The 21,274-nt window shown below is 42.2% G+C and overlaps 1 protein-coding gene across 1 annotated transcript; it reads right to left on the bottom strand.

Annotated features, from left to right (window-relative positions):
* Positions 1 to 497: 497 nt before the first annotated feature.
* On the bottom strand, positions 498 to 20,493 carry TNFAIP3 (TNF alpha induced protein 3). The gene is made up of 9 exons (XM_074988739.1): positions 20,345 to 20,493; positions 15,547 to 15,859; positions 10,941 to 11,131; positions 10,483 to 10,630; positions 10,130 to 10,300; positions 8,878 to 9,058; positions 6,554 to 7,476; positions 4,918 to 5,150; positions 498 to 3,584 (listed from the first exon to the last, which is right to left on the bottom strand). The coding sequence occupies exons 2-9, from the start codon at positions 15,842 to 15,844 to the stop codon at positions 3,303 to 3,305; spliced, it is 2,427 nt and encodes an 808-aa protein (XP_074844840.1). The 5' UTR covers positions 15,845 to 15,859; positions 20,345 to 20,493; the 3' UTR covers positions 498 to 3,302.
* Positions 20,494 to 21,274: the final 781 nt, after the last annotated feature.

A 21,274-nucleotide genomic window follows, 5' to 3' on the forward strand; every position in this document is an offset into this window, starting at 1 on the left:
CTGTGACCCTGACCAGGGCCTTTGGAATAGAAGTGTTAAAGAACATCTGTAGCTATGTGAAGTCTATTTCTTTCATGGGTCATGTGTATTTTCACTTTCATGCTATCTCGCTGAACTGTTTTCTCCTTCTGCCAAGATGGTCCATTACCCTCAATCTGCAACACTCTTGAAAGGCATTCTGTAGTTCAGAAAAATATCAACACAGGCATTTCTTCAGCATTCTAAGCTAAAGTATGGCATGTGGCTTTCTTCTTTCCTTGACCAGAGGTTATCTAGAAGTATAATACTGCACCACAAAGAATTGCCACGTGATGGTGTTTAACTTCTCAGGGCACAGCTAACCTATTCTGACCTTTCATTTTCCCAGCCTGACTTGTGTGAGAATCACTGTGTAGACAGGGCACACTGGACTTAATAAAAACAAAAATGCCTTCTGTGTTTTAATATATTACAGGTATTTATAAAGCCACAGCAAACTATTTCCAAGCCCGTTTTTTCGTAAGTGTTACATGGTGGTAAGAAAAGAAACCTGAGAAAACTAGGTTTTCAGTCCTCTCACAGCAGGGATCTCTAGACGTGGTCAAAAAGGGAGAAACATCAACTATTTTTTTCTCTTGAAATACAGGAAAGAAGGCATGTAGAAACCTGAAGAAAAATACTAGGTGTTCAGGCAGAGGTCATTAAGCTTCAGAAAATCAAAATCCCCCCAAAAGATTAGGGAAATACCGGAACGTGTAAAATGTATTTGCTTTGTCATTCCCCCACAACTTGATCATGAGACAGTGTGCGCTCATTTAAATAAGGGATATCAGAGCGATAAAAAACTTCATGTGACTTTATCGTTATGAGTAATGGCCCAAGAAAGCTGCAGAGAAATATCAAGGGGGTTGAAGGCTTTCAGCCAAAGGAACTTCCTTCCCTGGCTCAGCAGTTCCAAGCAACATGGCTGGCTGGTCTTAGCTTTGCCTTTGTTACTTGCCATTGGCTCAGGTTCTGCTGAGGGTCCTGAGCTCACATAGACTGCAATGAGAACTGAATCTACTCAAGAGCCATGCCCCAAAGGAATCTGTTTGGTTCGTGTGCAGTTTCCTGAAAGGTGTTGACCTCTTTTTGCCAGGCCACTGACTTGAGTAACACTTGAGCATGCTCAGCAGCAATAGCACTTTGCTCCTCCAAGGACTGTTACATGCTCCCACTTCAGGAGGTCCTTAGGGCATGTTTAATTTTAAGCATGTGATGAAGTGCTGTTCTGAGTAGAGGTGTATTCCTGGATCCGGGCCTGTGCATCTAACTATATGTTCTTCTCCCACCATTCATGAATGTAAAATATCAAAGTTAACTCTTCAATAATTTATTTCTTTATATTGGAGAATTTTTTTTGCAGTTATACATTTACTTAGTGAAAGCTTGTGAAATTCAATATGAGTAAACTTATTACACTAAAAAATTCCTAAAATGTGCAAATTTCAAGTTATGTTATTTGAATAATATAAATACTTTAAAAAGTTTCACATTTATTTTAAAACTTCAAATATATATAAAAATTTCAAAAGCAAGTAGTTTTGGGTGAACACACTAGGAAAAGTTCCATCTGAGCTGCCTCCTCCAAAATAATAGCAGCAATAAAAGCTGAAAAACTGGGGTGGGTGGGTCGGATGAAAGGCAGAGGGAAGCAAGAGCAGGATTTGACACACCAATAAGGAAACTTTGCTAGAGAAAGAAATGTGACTTGAAAAATGGAGGCCTGAACTCGAGGAGTGAAATCATCATGCCACTGAAATCCACGGCAATGCTCCCTTTGATTTCAAGGGAGTCAGGATTTCACCCTAGAAACTGCTCAGGTACATCAAATAGCAGCAACAAAAGCTAGGCCATATTGTTCCTGCAAATTGTCCCAACCTCATTCTAAAACCAGGAAGGATACCAATTCGCAACCATTGGACATGGACAGCAGCTACAGATGCCACAAAGGTGGCCATTGTCGTGTACCATGGATCTTACTTTTAAAACCTCCCTTATATTTTGGGCTTGGTAACAAAGTAATCTCTAACATATGAAAGAATAAGCAGCAGAATTGGTTTCCCAGCTGCAGAGCAATCTCATGAATGTTTGTATGTATTTATTATGACCTGGGTGCTCTGCTGCTGCAGAAAACCAAGTGTTACAAAAACAAAATAAAGTCCTTCAGCTCAATAAACTGATACCCTGGAGGCAGCAACTGCATTACTAATCAGGTCCCAATCCTAAGACATGTTGTACCCTTAACTTCCAAAACAGGAAGTGCTAGTTTTTGCCACTACTCAAGAAGTGTATTTTGCAGGACTGGATCCATTATGCAATAAAATAAGAGCAGCTTGCACAGCCCTGACTGGTACTGTGCTTCTTCCTACACCAAAGCAGAGGGTCAATTTGGCATCAGCATCAAAATCTACAGCTGTGTTTCTCTCTTGCGGTGGCATTTCCTTTCCCAAAGGATGGGAGGGCACTGTGCAGGCCTACCGTTACATAGAGCTGATGGTTGAGGGTTACACAATAGGTCACTATCATTTTTGGCTTTGGAAGGGAAGGTATATGGATTAAATGTGTTGACAGGGCAGGCAGTGAATTGTCCTTCATTTCTGATTTCTTTCTTCCAAGGGCTCAGCAAATGCAGAGCCAGTCAGAACCCTCTACCTGCGAGACAGAGCTATTAGACGAAGGCAACTATGCAGGAAAACAAAAGCGTGATTCTTATATAAAACCCTCACCCTCATTTCACCCCTAGCTTGTGCCAGACTCTTATCCAGGGGAGCCAGCCTCATACCGAGCAGTACGCTGATGTGGGCCATTTCAAGAAGCTCTGCATCTCAGACATTGGTTGAGTGCCTTTGCACTCTGAATGATCAGTTCTGACGAGGTGCAAGGGAGGTAACAGCGCAGAGGTCAAGTTGCAAAATTCTCTGTACTGTATTCAAATGCTTCAATCTGCCACAGCAGGCACTCTAGGAATTTTGAAATCCGAGAGGACAGAGAGTTTGGAGTCAGCCTTAGAGCAGATCATTCTTGCAAGAGTCCTCTGTGCAGAAAGCAAAGTGACGTCTTGTTAGTCCAGGTTGGCAGTGTTTGTATTAAATGGATATTTATTTATGCCCATAGGCATAAATATGCACACAAACCAGACAGCTTATTTTTCCCCCCGAGCCCTGTGTTTATGTCACACCACTCAACTGGCCCTTGCCATGGCTGGCATAGTAAGTGTTCTGGACGTAGCACCATTTCAGCGAGGTAGAAGCAGATGATGCTTCTTTGCTAGCCCCTCTCTGCTAGCCATACATCTCTTTGAACTGGTAGCATTCATTGCAGTAGCCACTGCACTTATTATTGCCGAAGTGATCACAGCTCGGAGCACAGCAGCGCTGTTTCTGAGGTTCTTCTGATGCTTGTACTCTAGAGTTCCCGGTCTGTACTTGCTGATTGCTGCACTGGCACTCCTGACACAGCTCATCATTTCTGCAGGCTAAGTTGTTTCTACAAGAAGCTGTGGCACACTTTCGCTTTTGGCTCCCTGCTCTGGAGAGCTGTAAATCTCTGTGCTGCCCAGATCTCTGTAAAGGGTTCGGAGAGAAAAAAAAAAGGTTAGTTGCAATGCTGGTCGCCTAAATAGCTTTTAATTGCTTTGGCCACTGCTATGCTTTGATATTAACTACTTCAGGTTTGTTCTGTCAACAGTAGCAGCAAGAAGTGCTGCGGCACTATTCTCAAAGGATTTCCACGAATCTCATTTCCAAAGCACTAGTGTGTTCAGTTTCTAAGCAGAGATTTCCTTCTTCTGAGAATACAGCATAGCACAAAGCACCGAGATTGTTACGGGCCAGGATTTATCAGAGTGAATCTTAAAATGCCTCCGTTTATTACAAAAAGTTTCCTTTCTATGAACTATCCACTCAACACTTCTGCGGCCTTCTCCCCAAATTAACTAAATATAGCAGGCACTGGACATTACCAAAGCTGACTAATTCACCTGATGTCGTTTTACAACTGTAAAAGGGGAGATCTTCTAAAGCACAAAGCACTGACTTCTCCTATTCCCAATGAACTCAAAGATAAAACTCCCATACACTTAGAGCAGAGCTAGCGCTGCACCGAACATGGCTGCAAATCACTGTCCTGCCAACTCCTGTATACAGTAATCTTGGTGAGTTACACTAGATTTTAAAAACTGAAATGACTTGGTGGTGTTGCTTTTTTATTTTCATTTTTAAATGAAATCTCAAAAGGAGCATCAAAGGAAAAACTGTAATTACAGTAAAGGCTTTCATATCCAGCAGCCTTGGGACTGGGGGTTTGCCAGATAGTCTAATATTCTGGACAATAAAGAGGTATACTTAGCAATGCATAACACTAAAGAAAAACAAGATTAGATATTATGAAAAAAACAAAATGTATGCAGAGTAATTTATTTACCAACAGCAGTAGTATTGTACACTGTAAACTTACAAATAAAAACAGCAGTGTATTTACTATCACTATACTGTACCTAGGGAAAACGTACCTAAATTTACTTCTGGTTAAAATGCTGATTATTTGCGAGTTCCAGATAATAGAATGCCAGACATGAAAGAGTTTACTGTACTGATATTATTGTCCTGTTACTGCTCCAAGGGGTCTCACGCTAACGAAACAAAGGCTCTGGGGAGATATTTTGTGTTGTTCACCACCATAGTGTCTCCTGTAGATGTACCATGGGAAGCACTTCTGTACCTCCCTGGTGCTCAGTTCTGGACGTTATAGTGACTTATACAAAATTTTCCTTTTACAAGAGCAGAGGTGTAGTAACACAGAGATTTGCTATTACACAGATGAAACTGTTTACTAAGATATACTGAGATGAAGGTACAGAGTTAAACACTCTGAGAAGATTCCCATAAGCTCACTTACTTCAGAGCACTTCACTAACTGCTGTTCAGTCCTTCTGGCTTCACGAAATCGTTGAGTCTGTGCTTCAATAAAACACTTCTGACAGTATCCTTCAAGCATAGAGCTGCCCAAGGTGCCACATTCTCGCCCCAGGCAAGAAACGGTGTTATGGAATGTGGCAGCAGAGGTCCCAGGTTGACTAGAAGCAGGGGAATTCCTTTGAGACCTTCTCTGATGAAGCAGTGAGGCGCTACCTGTAATACAAAGCAAGAGTGAACACAACACTTTTGATGGCAGAAAAGGCAAAAGAGATTTATTTAGTCTGTAAAGCAAGTCATCAAAGTCTCAGGTAGGCATAAGCCCACTCTAAATACTCTGAACAAGTTCACCTTGTTTTAAGATATATAAATAGTGGTGGCTATTCATTTTATTTTAAATCAAAAGTTGTTGAAACAATTCAAAGTTTGCTACCTTGTGTTCTTTCAAGGTAGATCACAGTTGCTAAGGGAACTAAGAGTATAAACCTGACCCCACTGAAAGTCAAGGTGAATTTTGCTTTTGCTTCAGTGAAGCTAGGATTTCTCCCCTATGTTCCCACTCAATTTCAGTGGAATACTAAATAGAAACAGTATTGCAGAGGACTGGCAGTGGATGGGTTACATTTCACTATTCTATTAAAAAGCCTTCACACAAAGAGTGTATATACTGCATTTCACAATAAACAGTAAAAAAAAAAAAAAAATACGAGGTCACTGACCTCTGAAAATAAAGTACTAGCACACATTACTGTCGCCACATCATCTACAAGGGAGCTGTTGACACTGAAAGTATGTCAAAAATCTCAGACACTAGTTCCACTAATGTCACCAGTGACCTGATCTGCAAGACTGATGCATTATTTCCCCTGCTACATCCATCTTTCAGGTACTATCTTTGAGAGTTCTTTGCTCATTTTGGAGCAGAGTAGCAACAGGGGTAAGGACTGTCTGTTTTTATTTAGCTACAGAGGGTTGACTTCACATACAACATAGCATTAATAATTTAAACATACCAAACACGCCCACTACTAAAGCAAATGCTAACCTTCTAATATATCCACATTTCTTGCAGAGACTTAGGCCAAATTGCTTACTTGACTTGCACAGGTGATTTCAATAGCTACATCAAAGATGAATGTGCCCCTTTACATTAACAATGAAACTTAACTTTAGGCAGAGGCAATGAAGTGGTATCTGACTGATTCCTACGACTCTGATGTGATATTAAGGCACTTCAGTTACAGAAAACGCACACCAAAACACACCTGTAAAGTAGTTTATGGTGAGATTTTTAAAAGCATTCAGTGTTAGCTGAGATCTGCTTCCACAGACTTCAATGGGAGCAGGACTGGGCTAACCCTGAGTGCTTCTGAAAATTCCAATTACCACATACCATGGTTTACACTAGAATGAGTGTGTCAAGGGTATATTCTTGTCATATTAACACTGCTGCCTTACATGATTTTTTTTTTTTGCCCACTCCTAATACTTTTATATTAGCACCAACCTCCCTCCAACGCCACCAATTCCCCCAAAATCAAAACAAAAAAAAGCCTGGATCTTCAGAGACAATGATCTGTAGTCAAGGTGTTAGGGAACTTAACACTATCTTCACTCACCATTGTTTTCGATGTACTCAAAGAAGCACAGAGTGCAAAAGCCTTCATTCTGAGAAGTCCCAAAAAACTTGCAACCAGGTTTTCTGCACTGGCTGCTTCCACTCCTTTCCTCCGAATTGTGAGCAGCCTGAAACATTACTCCAGAAGGCAGCTCCTCCAGCTCATTGCTGGGTGCTGCCCGACGGGAGTGCTGAAGGAGGCTTTGTGGTAGCTGCGAAGGGTCGGAGGTAGATCTCTGATGGAATGTAGGTAGGAATCCACGACTGGCCGTTGGTGGTTCAATAGTCCTTTTGAGACAAGTGCTGCACATGCCGTTAAAGGTCCTGTTTGCGCCCTGAAGGCAGATTTTACATGTCACGCTGTTTAAATGTTGCAGGTTGTCCAAGTTGTTACAGGGACCGAGCTGTCTGGAATTGTAGCAGCGTTCACAGAGTCCATTGTGTTGCACATTTAATGTAAAAGGGCAGTCTGGAGTCCGGCATTTCATAGCAGTGGTTTCACTATACAGAAAAAGGCTTGGTGCTGTTGGAGGTGCAGAATGAGGCCCTGAAACTGGCTCATCAGATGGCCCTCCTCCAGGCTCAAAGAACTCACCCCTAGATGAGCCTGGTCCAGCCGACCGTGGCTTTTCAGATGCTGCTTTGGTGGTCTGCCTCCTTGGCTTATTTCCCTGATGCTGCCGCTCAAAGCACTCGTGACAATAGGGCTGGGTGTTCACAGACATAAAAAAGGGGCAATTGGGAGTCTCACATTTCACCTCTACAAGAGACAGCTGGGATAAGGACAGTTCCAGTCCGTTCCTGGTACAGATCTCCCTGGTAAGAGACTCATTGTTTTCTTGCCACTTCTTGTACTCATGCTGTACCAGTTGAAAGTAATCTTCCACCAGATTTATTTCTTTAGGTAAGTTGCCTTCATCTAACCTGGAGGCCAAATAAGAAAACAATCAACATTTATGTCAGCACCTGAAAGAGGCAAGGAGTGGGTATGGTACAGAATATGAGCTACACTGGAAACAATTACAATTAAGGGGGTAAAGACATAATTATTACACATTACATATTGCCGAATTAAAATATATATATATAGGTTGGTAAACTGCTGCTTAACAGTGACATTTTTAGGAGAGGTGTCTCATTAAATAAAATGGAGCCTTTCACCTACAAGAAAGCCATGTGATACAATCCTAAATGGTAGTACTCTCAGAATGCTGGCCAACGTGCTCTTCTGCATTTAGTTGTAAGCAAATTATAGCTAATTTGAAATGGAGTAAATTGATGGCTTAGCTGTCACTTAAGTCCTGGGCTCCATGCAGAGTAGTGGAGTTTGCGGGGCCCAGCAGGTCCCTTTGCAAATAATTTCCATCTCTAAAGATGTGAGTTTATAAAATATAGATTAACTTCTATTTTTCCTTTGACATCAAAAACTGGAAACCCTGCTTATGTGAAATGAACAGATGTGGCTCAGAGAAGTTCCTGTTTGCCTGGTGTCCACATCACACACAACAAAACCAAAAACACCACACTGCAATTATGTCAGAGGCCACAATTGAGCAGATGTGGAGAAGTGATCCATTCAGTACAGGGTTGAGGCACATGAGCGGAGCAAAACTGGGGAAGCTGTCTTACCAGTGCCCATGCTGCACCTGGAGAGGGGATTTTAATTGTCAGAAAGGTGAATCCAGAATCTTTCAGAAGCAGAAAGAGATGTCCTGCACAAGGCAGGGTGTGGTGTCTCCCTGTGTTTGTTGAGGAACTGGGCAGAATGTTGCAGTTAGTGTGCCCATAAAGCAAGGCAGAAGGGGTGGTTAGCATACCCAAAAGCTCTCAACACACAAAAGGGGCATACATTAAGCATAAAAGGGTTGGCATGAAGTCACACTCCTGCTCTTCCACACTACAGCCCTGCTGTGGTCTACTCGCAGCTGCACTGCACAAGCAGAATGCCAGAGGCCACATGCAATCGGTCACAACAGCTGCACACTTTTCCCAATGCAGCAAATGTGCTTCAAGGCACAATTTGCCCAAAAGCTGTTTAAATAAGAACGCAAGACTTTAAACTACCATGTCTTAGTTGTCTCTTTTAACTATTTTGGCAGACTATTTGAGACAGTGGGACTAGTTCATTAACTACCTTCTAACACTGAACACTTGGAATTTCAAAATTTAAATTTGAGCCTAGTTCAAGCTAGATTCTTACGTCACCAACTGTAATTATTTCTATTTGGCTGAGAAAAAAAGAGGTAGCATACAACATCCTGCAAGACTTTTACCAGCACACCTGCACTCAGTCTATAGCTGTAGGTAAAGAAGAACACCACTCACCTTGCAGCATTGATTAAATGAGTTGTCCCATGGTCCCAGCCTTGTACTGGAATCTCTATCACCATCAGGTACTCTTTCAGTAGTTGGTTTTTTTCCCTCTCCTCAGCGTCCGTCAGGAAGTGCACCTTCAGGTCTTCAAACCTGCCTCGGTCACTGCTGACCAGTGGGACAGCCCGGATTTCTGTGTGAAACAATGCAGGTCAGTTTTACCAAACAGGAAAATATCATCTCCTTAATTCTGCCTTCTCTGAAATTCAGCAACAGGGCCTGCAAAGAGGAAGCACAATTACATCTGTGTTCCCTAACAGTGCAGATGGAATGAAGACACTCACTGGGGCCTGCTGAGAACCATGTGGGGTTTCAACATCCTAATACATTTTTATACTTAACATAGATAGGTCAGTAACAGAGAGGTAGCCGTGTTAGTCTGCACTCCAACAAAACAAAGCCGCAGAAATGTAGCGCTTTAAAGACTAACAATGTGATTTATTCGGTGATGAACTAGTGGGTCTGTCCCACGAAAGCTCATCACCAAATAGATAGGACAGTAGGTTTAGTTTCCCAGTATGGGTCTAGAAATGTGTTCTCCCATCCACAGTAAGGTACACCAAAAAAAACCACATGAACCCAGATGTTACTAATCCCAAATACGTGCCTAAAAAGCACTTCCTCTCCTGCAGGGCACATGATTAAAGTCAGGGCACTGTAATAAATCTGTAATGTAATCTGATCCCTAACTTCTCACCCTGGGAAGTGGGGCCTGGCATTGAGGCTGGGGCCACAGCTGCAGCCAAGTGGGAGCGGGGCCAGGGAGCAGATACGGGTGGTAGCAGGGCCTGATCTTGGATGTGGTTGTCCATCAGGGGCTGAAGCCAGGGCTGGTCTATGACTGTAGCTGAGAGCCGAAGCCAGAGCCTTGGCTGGAGCTAGGGCAGAGGCCTGAGCTGGGGGCAGAGTAGCACTCCCTTCCTGGCCCCCTCCACCCCTGCATCTTCCTCCATGCCTTTCTATGGAGTTGTGTCCCACAGATTCAGGGCCACTGCCCTAGCAGGTATATGTATTGCATTTAAACCGTTTACGTTCTGAACACTGTCTGAAATAGGAATATCTTGTTTACATTTGTTGCATTAATTTAAATGTAACTCTCCCTCAGATTATAGTTTAAATCTTTAGAGTCAATAGAAGGAGTGGGTGAGCAAACTCACAAAATACCAAAAATATAGCCCAAGTAGATAATATAAACCCAACAAACCTGGCCCACTGTCCTTCAGAGTAACCAGTGGTGTGAAGTGCATGCTGTCATAGCCAAGAACAATAGGATATCTATAGCATTCTTCAGCTGGCCAATGGAGAGGCAAGTAAATTCCGCTGACGTTCAAAGGGGCAAAACTTGAACCAGACTCCAAGCTCCTCAGCATTTTATCTATTTAAGGGAAAAACACTGAACATTAATAAGGTGAAGTTCAACTGTGACACAAACATTATGGTTTGTTCTGGGGTTTTAAAACACTGCTACAGAATATTTACAAAGACACGTGTCTTGTGCACTTAGTGATGCCATGCTTAACGTGACATCATCAGAGACAGGTGGCATGGAGGACTCACCTGCAAGAACTATGATTGGCCTTCTGAGGATGTTAACAAGGACAAATATATGGATTTCTTCCAGTGCGTTGTACTGAAGTTCACCTCGAGCCGCTGATGTTTCGACGGATGTCATTTTGATGAGGTTCTCCCATTCCTCTTCCCAGTTCTGAGGAAAGAATGCGCATTTGTGAACACCAGCTCACAGACACGTAGATCAGGAACTGGTTGCAGCACAGCATGTCAAAACTCATCTCCAAGATATTAATCGTCTATCCTTTCTTCCAGAGAAAAAAAGTTATTCACTTTATCTAATACTTTTTTAATTTGCTTAGGAGTGTTGTCATGATTGTCTCTCACACTATAGTCTCACCCAAGGTACCCAAACCAAGCAAACCTCACCAAGTGAGCAAGACCAAGTCTTTGCACTCATGTCATCTTACTCCAGTATCACAGCTCTAAGAGACAAATTAATTTACCCTGGTGTTATAGCGGAGTCCTGTTTCTACGAACTCTTGTGATTTAACAGTCTCCCGTTGCCAGCGAAGCTTGAAGTTGCGTGTATCCACCTCCTTCAGAGCATTGTACAGTGTTTTCCTCAGGACCAGGTCAACATCTTGAACACCCCACATGTACTGGGATGCAGCATGCATGAGACAATTTCCATCACCTATGGAAAAAGGTCACTGGTTAATTTTTTAAAAAACAAATTTCTTGAGAATTAACAAAAGGAGCAGCTGGCCCTCCAAATTTCCTAGTTCAGACCTGACCCTGCATTCCACTCAACAGTCTCCACTAACAGGACACCTAGAGTAGACATGAGAGTCCGTCTCCTTGTGAAAATCTTGAGGAAGGGAGGGAGGAAGGCAGGGGATGCCAAAAACTATGACGTGTCCTCTCCTTAGCTGATTTCTTGCTGAGTGCAGGGGGACAGGCTGTGACAGGGATGTATAAATCCTCCTTCAGTTTGGGAAAATTAGCCCGTGATTAGCCCTGGACTGAAGGATGAAAAACTACAGTAAATCAACACGAGCTAAATTTTGAGTTTATTTACGAATGCCTCTTACATAATGAGACTTGTCTTAAAGGGATAAATCAATCATAAATGTAAACAAAACTACAAAACATAAGAGAGCTTATTAAATAAACCCAGTAAATAGGGGGATTTCCTCTACCCCTCAAGTACTGTTTATACTTGTTTGAGATGCAATACACAAAGCAGAGATTGAATCAGTGGGGGTTTTTTTTTTTTCAGATTTGAAGACTAGGCCAAAAATGTAATGCTGCATAATCAGGGTTCTGTGGAGAGATCAGCTACTATGGGATGATACTGTTCTGCAAGGCCTTATATTTTGCAGAGTCCTGTCACAAGGAAAAGGGAAGAGCAAATAATAAGTGATCTACTTGAAACAATCTCTGCTGTTTTTCTAAGGTACTAATCACCCTAATTCTGAAGGTTATTTTTTAATGTCATGTTGGTGAAAAATGCCAGAGGCATGCTTCTTTGTGAAAGACAGAATAAAAATGATAAATAAATAAAATATTAAGTTGGTCTCCATTTACATAGCCCTTTCCATTTAAGGATACCCAAGTACTTTACAAATGTTATTGACTAAAGCTTCGTAACTCCACTGAGAGTCAGGAATGGATTATGCCATTTTTCAGAAGGGGTGGCTGAGGCTCTGGGCAGTTAAGTGACTTGCCCAAGGTCACTATAGAAAGCATGTTAAGTGGTAGCAACAATACCACCGTTTTAACCCCTCTCCACCCATTCCTGTGCTTTTAATTATCTGCCCCTACTTCCTCCCCAAGGGATCCTGAAAGGAAGACATAAAGAAACTAACTATAATGGGACATCTCTGGGATGAAACCTGAGACTTACTGTTCCTTATGGATGTATTCAAGTCATCTGATGACATGAAAACACATTAAACTTCTTGTACTATAGCACTGCAAGGAAGTTAACGAAGTATAAAGAATTTGTACTTGTGGTAACTTACTTTTTTTTAAATCTGAAGATAATCAACAGGAAATCGTTTCAGATTTTCAGATGTGTCAGATCTTTACATATAGCAGGAGCTATAAACCTGCCCTCCCCTACCCCACTCCCACAAAGAAGCCTGCCTGCTATTTTTCAATGGCCTAATCTGGGTGAAAAAAAGGCGAAGATGTGCACAATGCCTGTCCATGATTTGGGGCATTCCGTGAATTGTCTGTACATTTATAAATGGTTACAGACTTGCTGCATAATTTCCTATCCTTTTCTACCAAATCTCATTCACAATGAGACCATATGCATTGAGCTCAGAATCAGGGGAAAACGCATATAAACTGAAAAGTCTTCTGCTTGGACGAGAAGAAATTTGATATAAAATAAGACAATTAATGTATCCTGTTAAAATTTTCCCTTTGCAAAATCGAGAGCAAAGATAAGATTTTTTTTTAATTTTCGCACTTACTTTCAGTTCTTTATTCAGAACCGCCAGTACAAAATTCCCTATGCAACATTCGGAATTCCCCAGTGTTAAGTTATTTGACTAGCAATTGAGCAACAGCTGTTGTACTTCTTGTTCTGATGTACACACATTTGAACTATGAAGTACATACTGGACTTTCCAAGTGGGTGTGGTTAGGGTGAGCTGGAATGACTGCCTAATCATTATACAAGTGAAATCTCTATAGCCAATAGACATTGGGATTTTTTTAAAACGTGGTTTCAATTTTTATACCTCCTACTCCCTTCCTCATTTACTCCATTCTCATATCCTTAGAGCATACATGGTGAATCACACAGATATATAATCTTTTGTACATATTAGGTAAAGTTCACATTAACAAAATCCTAAAAGCATCAGCATTTGTTTTCTTGGCTTTCAAAAAACTAAAGTTTTAAACAGCAAATCCACCTTTGACTAAATTTGTCAATGTTATTCTGTCCATGTTATGAACATGAATGCCTTTAAGAAGAGTTTTTTCTTTTTAAATTCAATGTGGAAAACATGTTCCATTCAATAAAATTTAATATTGTTTCCAGGAAGATTAAGGGGTTCCTGCAAGCCCCGCTTCTATTTTGAAGCATTCTTCCCTCAAACCCACACTGTTTATTTTCTTTCCCCTGAATAGGCCTTGTGTTGTGGTACTTTGCATAAACCACAGAAGGTAAGAGATGCATTTCTTCTTCTTTCCCAATGCCATGCAGTATCAACAGCCCCTGCTGACCTGGGAGCAGTGAACTGAATTCGGTGCAATTAAAAAAATAAATCAGTTTTAACAACAGAGCAATGCATCTAGCATATAGAGCCTGTGTATGTGTGTGCATCTCACTCTGAAACCATTACACCATTTCCATTTTAAATAATGTGCTCTGGGCCTGACACAACCCAATAAAATGTATTCAGTGAGTAAGGTGAAGCACCTTGTAACTTTAATGGCAACAGTACAGGGCCTAAAATGTTTCTATTCATTTTAGGGAACAATCAACTGAATTATACATTTCCTTAATAAATCTATTTAATTGGAATATACTGAGGGTGAGGTAATATCTTTTATTAGATTTGCCTGTCTCTCTAATATATCCTGGGACTGGCATGGCTACAATCACGCTGCATGAGAAAGACTGTCTGAAACAACACTTGTGACAAGATTGTGTATTTAATGCTTATAAAGTGCTGCAAAAAAAATGCTACAAGTGGCCTCAGTCCTGCAAGGGGATCCATATGTGTGGTCCCCACGCAGAGGCTCTTAGAAATCTGTGCAAGGCAAGTGGACAATCTATGTGGTGTTCATTCCAGCATCAGGCCTTTATGACCATTACTGACTTATAGACCAGTATTATTTTTCATTAGTCTTGTTAGGTGATACTTCTATATTCATGATGAAATTTTTATTAGTCTTTGTAAAATGTAATTATACATTGTAAGAGCAGCCGTAATAGAGGAATGTAAATTTTGAGAGGAAATATGAACTAGGGTAGGGCAGTGTGTAAAAATACTCATATGAAAATAAATGGTTGTATAACATGGCTCATCCTCATAACCCTTAGAATTCATGGCTAATTAATTTAAATATAAGTCTCTTCTTTACAAAATCTTTGCACTATACTACACTGGCACTGATTTCTTCAGGAGATATTACAAGACATACATCTATAAAGCTTCTATCCTGTATTACTCCCCAAGGGCCTGAAATAATGCAAGATATATTAAACACTGTGCAACATGCTACAAATGCTGTTTTTCTTTCACTCACATTTAAAATCAAGAGGAATTATGTACCTTGTGATACGCATGTGTAACTATTGTTAATGTAAATTGATGCCATATACACACAGTGGGGGGTGGGAGAAATAAAGCCCTCTTATCCCCATAAAAATTAGTATTAATTAGCTCAATCAAGGGCTGAGTCCACAGCCAAAGACCTAAAGATTAGAAATCTAACATATTCAACTGATACAGTACTTACGCTATAGCAGAAAATCATTAGCAATGGACTTCCCCCGCAAACTGCAATGAGGAGAGACAGTGTTCCCTATAAGCGGAGGACTGGGGTTGCTACCCAGGAGATTCAAATTCTGCCCAATCAATTAGAAGAGCACCCAGAGACAGCAGCATGTGTTTCTACTGATGGTGCACAAATGCACTTGCCTTGGTTCACATAACAAAATTTATTCTGAACATAGATGGAAAAATAGAAGGAACATTGCTCAGGGGTCATATACTAGTTACTATTACAGAATCAGCTCCTTAGAAGACATTATGGAAAAATGCCAGCATTGTAAGAGTTCAGGTCCTCATAGATAACGACACATCTCTCTACATACCAAAGATTTATGATATTATTAAACATCCATGAAACCTGCAACTTGTTGGTAGATTAGTGATGTACACCGTTCATCCTTAGATATTAAGAATTGATTTGGCATGTTGTGTTACTGGTGTTTTTGCTTGTATTGCTAAAAACCAGACAATTTATTTTAATAAAGCAATTATATTTTTATCTTACAATGCAGACTACAAACCTATTAAAAATATGCCACATCCTTATTACCTGTCTTAATACCAGTGGAGTGATACACACGTAACTTACCATTAGTCTTTAATGGCACAAGTTTCCTAACTTCCCTGCACCAGTTCAGCTTCCTTTGATGTTCCAGTGAGATCTGGGTGGATCGGTCAATTAAAGCTTTCTGAAGGCTCTCCCGAAACTGAGGGCAAAATTGGCACATTCTGAACATTTCTACTGTGTATCTGTGCATTGTTTTAAAATGATGAATTATTCCATTGGTGGGTTTGATGAGATCTTCAGGAGTTCTCTCCCTAATCTTCACAGCTTTCAGCATATTGCTCAGGTACAAAGCTTGGGGAAGAACTTGTTGGACAGCCATTTTCTAAGAAGAAACCTGAAGAAAAATAAAAAGACGATTCTTTTAGTCTCACTTAAGGTACATCAGAGGACTCTTACTGGTATAGAGGTTTAGACTCCAAATTCTTTAGAGCAGTGATCTTGTCCACAACTTTGCCTATAAGCCATACAGTCCACAGTGAGCGCTATTTAAGTAACATGAAATCCATACCCAGCAACCTCCAAGCATTATTCTGCTATGGATCCTGAACTACTAATCACAGTCTCTTTACTCCGTCTTCTCTTTAATAATAAAGAGAAGTTAAGTATTCATAATGAACTAATGGAATTACAGCACTTGTCAAAGGCGAACTTTAAATTGAAGTGGGGTGAAGAGGAGGAATGAAGAAGGGGAGGGGAAATTACCACAAGAGCTTTGTCTAACCAACAATCGAGCAGGGTAATCTCCAGTGAACCTGTTGAAACTTAAACACACTTTAAGCTTTCAACTTGACCACATGCCAGAGAAAACTGATTATGACCACTTCAGATTTACAGATGAGTAGCAGAGCATACACAAAGCAATGTAGAGCAATATTAAAAAACATTCAAACATCTACAATGGCTACATGCAGCAAATGAAGTGTTTCAAAGACAGCAGGCACCTGGTGTTGAACAAGACACCTACATAAGAGGAACATTCCTTAGATTATGTTAATGCTAGAATTATTCCAGAAGCACATGAATGTGTGCATGGAGGTGGCGCGGCATGGAGGCCCATTATCACTCAGTGGTAAATCAACAGAACTGAAGAAGCAATTCCACTTTGCTCAAAAACCCCAATATTTTTCCGATGTGGGGCAAGTAAAGCTCACTGCCATTTGCCCCTTTCCTCATCACCCCCACTCACACTGGATAAGGGGAAGAGAACGTAAATCTATAGATATAGATGGCATTCCACAGAGGATGAAACACCCCACACCTGTTCAAGGCAAATCAGGATTTTGCAGAGTGTCATACTGGAGCCAATTGTGAACACATAGTTCATCCACATACTTGTACTTTCATCGGTTCTCTACGTGCTCAATCCTACTCAACTAAAAAAAGAATAATTTTTCTAGGAACATAAATACATACAAACCTGAAACGTTCTAGCACTTGGGAACGCAACAAGTCTTTTCTCATCATATGCATTTAAGGAATATGACACATATATTGTGATTTCTAATTCTGGGCCAAACGGAGAGGGGCCAGAGGCAAGTAAAAGCCAAACCTCACATCTGTCTGGAGATTGTCCTCTGGAGCGATAAGAGGCTGGAGGGCCACAGAGCAAGCAGGGGGAAAGTTATTAAAATCTCACAGATATACCAGGAAGAAAACCCCCTGTCTTCAGAGGCAAGAAGACTGCTCCTCTACATAGCTATATGGACCTCCCTCTACACCTCCCTGGTTCTGGTAGCTGGCATTGTGATAGTTCCCCCATAGTTGGTCAATAACTATCAGGAGGAATTGCCTAGCAGCTATTGCCCCAATCTGCTCTGCCTAGAGACGCTTCGAACATCCCCTCCCAAGAATCTGTAACAGAACACCTCAGTAGGAATGCTTAGATGCGTTTCTATGGCCTCTTAGGTAGAAGTGGTGGGGGGTGCCAAAACAGCTGTATACTCCCTTCCTACTCAACTGGGGGGGTCTGTCCATAGGTTCTCCTCTGCTCATAAGAAACAGGGGTGGAAATTAGGCCATTTGTGAGGGCCATTACATCTTGGACCATCCAAAGAAGGTATCTTTTATGAGCAAAGATTGCACATTAAGATCAGACACCATACTGCATGCTTTTTTTTTTTTTTAAATGTTAACTCATTTTCTATCTTGTCCATTTCCCCCAGTACTAAGGAAATGACACATATTTCCCATATCATACTAATTTTTAAAGTTAAGAATGGAAGAGAAACAATATAAACAAAATATAAAAATGTCATCACTTAGATACTACAATCCCAACTGTACTTTATTTTACCCTCTTCAGCAGCTTCCAATCTCTGATGTATTGAACCCATATGTATGAAAGCAGACTCATTGAGTCAATGGAATTTTTTACATGAATAAGGTCTCCTCACCTGATTATGTATTGCAAGCTTGGGCCATTGAAATGGATTTTTCTATTATTAAGTAACAACAGCACAACCAATTCAGCACTAAAGAAAGTCAACTAAATCTATAAATTATTCACTACTAGATTTCTGCCTCCCTTTTATTCCAAGCACATTTTCCCCATCACACACCTCCAATTATACATGAAAACAGCAGCCTGTTCCTGTTATGATTATTAATGGTCAGTTTAAAAAGAACTATGCTTTAAAAATCATGCTTAAAATAGTACACTTTTTGTTAAAAAAATCTGTTTACACCTGGAAAAGATAAAGAAACCAAAAGCATAGAAAATTCTGCAGAGGGGAAAAAAAAAAAAAAAAAGATCCCAGTCATTTGAAAAGGTGCCACCAAAACTATTTAAAAAAAAAAAATCAAACTGTGTGTTCAGTAATCCTTTTCATATCCATGTACTGTACACAGAGCAGTGGATAGGAGTCAGGAGACCTACATTCTATACTTGTCTCTACCCTAGCCTTCTGAGTGACCTTGGGCCAGTCACATCACTGCTCTATGGCTCGGTTTCCCCTTATGTAAAATGAGGCTCGTATAATGCTACCAACCAAAGCACTTTGGGAAGCACTTTCAGAGCTACTGATGAATAGTGCTATATGAGAGCTGGATGCAATGAAGGCAGTCTTGCCAGAAACCTAGTGGCTGCAGCCTTCATTGACTTCAGTGGGGCAGGCATGGACTTTTGTGGGCCTTTGTACGGTGCATGGCACATTGTCAACATTTAACAAATAACAGCTATTTTAAACTAATGGAAGGTGGGGGAATTTAGCATCTCACACATCCATTTCTAGTTGCATCTGGCTTGCTGGTGTACTGTGACTGTTGAGTGTGAAGGAAAACAACGGGTGGTTGTATAATTCACCTAGCAGATTGTTTCAAGTAGATGTTTATTGTCAGGCATGAGCAGTACTTGTAAGCCTAATAAAAATATAATAGATTGGCTTTTCGGCACACCAGAGAAACCAGAATAAGGCCTCCTTAGACCACTGGGTGGCAGGATGTGGGACACCAGGTCCAAACAAAATGGGATGGTCAACAACTTAATCACCTAAAAGGCTTCTAATAGGTGTCTATACCAGAATAGTAATCTCTCTGAATCCTAATTACCATAACGCTGATTTTTATTAGCTTTTATTCAAATATCCAAAACTATCAGTATTTAAATACAGATAAGATATATCATTTTCATAAAGTCTACTTAACTGAAATTGGTGGAATAAGGAAAAAAACCAAAACAAAACCAAAGCTCTTTACTGGGTATAAGTAAACAGCCAATTATGCTCCTCTTTGTGTAAAATTCCCATCAATTCACATTGTGTTCAGGTATAAATATCTTGTTTGACTCACTGCTATTTATAAAGCACTGTATGAATTAATATTTGTTTAGCAACTTTCATTCTAGATACTCAGATGGAACATATCTAAGTGCAAAGCAATGAATATTAATGCACATTGTAACTGAGGGCAGATTCTTACTTTTAAAACAAATCTGGAACTAGTAAGTAATAAGACAGAGGAATCATTTAAAAAAAAAATCACAAATAGAAGGTGTAAGCATACGCTTACATACATTATACTACTGCTGTAAGGTTTTAGTAGAACAGAACCTGGCTCTGACTTTTCAGTCCTACTCTCTTCCCCCTAGGGGGCAAACTGACCTGTACACACATCGTTTTCCTTCAAAATTTCTCACTGTAGAAACCTAGCAATGGGGGGGAACACTAGTGTAGCAATCCACTGGTGTATAAGCCATCTGTGTTGTTAAATGCTTCTCAGTGCAGCCCCAAAGGACAGTGACAACCAGTCTACACTAACATTGCACCGGGGCCTTATAACGCAGGGAAACTGAAACAGAATTGTCAGTGCAGATAAGAGGATAATATCCAATCCACCTCTCATCCATGGTTAGCATCCCACCACCAACCAAACAGTAACACAATCTGCCTTGTAAACACACTCAGAACAATAGGTCTTGCCTAAGTACCGACATGAGCTGTCATCAATAATTATGTAACGCACACCAACACAGCTGGGGGTCACAGCCTGACTCTTTCTTCGGAGAGCGCCAAAGCCCCTTTCCTTCCCGCATTTAAGGGGGACGGGGCGCTAACTGCCAAGTTTGCAAAATTAAGACCACACAAAGCTATCAGAGATGGGGGCAGGAAAACCCAGATCGGCCACCGCGGGAATCTGCCCTGCGGCAGCTCGTCTTCCCCAACGGCCCTGCGCCCACTCCGCCCAGAAGCAAACCAGGCGTGCGCACCGGGGCCTGCTGCGGACCATCCCCAGCACCCCTGGGTGCCCTAAGCAAGGCCCGGAGTAGCCAGCACGGGGTAATCGCAGAGAGCTGCCCAGGGCCCCCGCAAGCCGAGCTCGGTACCTTTCTGCAGAAGGGCTCCTCCGAGAGCGCAGCGCGGCGGGTACAATCCTGCTCAAAACCCACGCCCCGTGGTTAGCGCCGCGCCGAGCTCAGAATCCATGAGTGCCCGGCCAGGCAGGGCTGCAGGAAAAGCCGGATCCTTAACAGCGCCGCGCTGGGCTTCCTTCCCTCTGCCGCCCCCTCCCTGCCGCCGCCGCCGCCGCCGCCGCCGCCGCTGCGCTGGCTCTGGACTGGAGCAAAGGGCTGTTGTTTTGTTCCTTTCTATTTTACTCAGCCGAGGGAAAAAGCCCCAGAGCCGAGGGGATTTCCACCCCCCGCGCCGGGACTTTCCGACCTGTTACAGTCGCCCAGCAGCCGCCCCGCGGCCCGGCCGCCCCGAGGGGGCGCTGCAGAGCGAGCTCCCAAGTGAACGCGGCTCTCCCCCCCGCACGGCCCCGCCCGTGCCGCAGCCGGCTCCGCCCCCGACGTGGCCTGAGTCGGAGAAATTCCGCCCCGCCCGCCGTGGGGCTTGCCCCGCCTGACTCACCGGGCGGCCTCTGGGAAGCAGCCCCGCACCATTAGCGCCCGCGCCCGCGCCCGTGCCCGTGCCGCAACGCTCATTAGCCGGCCGGCGGCAGCCCGCCCCGTTCTTGTCGGCAAGTCCCGGGGGCGGGTGTGGGACCTGTGGTGGCTCCTGTCCTGGTGCTCGTCTGTGGGCGGTCCTCGTTCCTAAAACCGGATTGCAGCTGTTAATTGCTTGTCAGGGGCCCCGCAGGTGAAACACCTCCTGCCGCTGGGGGCTTAGCCGTTGCCTGCCCAAAGGTAGGGAGCCTGTTTATACCGATGACCTCTCTGCTCCGGCAGGGTCCGCTCGTTTTTAACATCCAAGAGCAGAATAAATTGCGTTACATACAGCAAGGCCTGTGCAGCCATGTACCCCAATAGACACGC

This window comes from Carettochelys insculpta, chromosome 3 (assembly GCF_033958435.1).
Source record: "Carettochelys insculpta isolate YL-2023 chromosome 3, ASM3395843v1, whole genome shotgun sequence".
In the NCBI taxonomy this organism is placed as follows: Eukaryota; Metazoa; Chordata; order Testudines; family Carettochelyidae; genus Carettochelys; species Carettochelys insculpta.

Excerpts from the sequence above, each read along its gene's own strand:
- TNFAIP3 (XM_074988739.1), bottom strand. The coding sequence starts at position 15,844 with ATGGCTGTCCAACAAGTTCTTCCCCAAGCTTTGTACCTGAGCAATATG. Across the intron at positions 9,059-10,129 it reads TCTGAAGGACAGTGGGCCAG|AAATCCGGGCTGTCCCACTG; the intron begins GTTTGTTGGGTT and ends TGTTTCACACAG. Across the intron at positions 7,477-8,877 it reads CATTTAATCAATGCTGCAAG|GTTAGATGAAGGCAACTTAC; the intron begins GTGAGTGGTGTT and ends TTTGGCCTCCAG.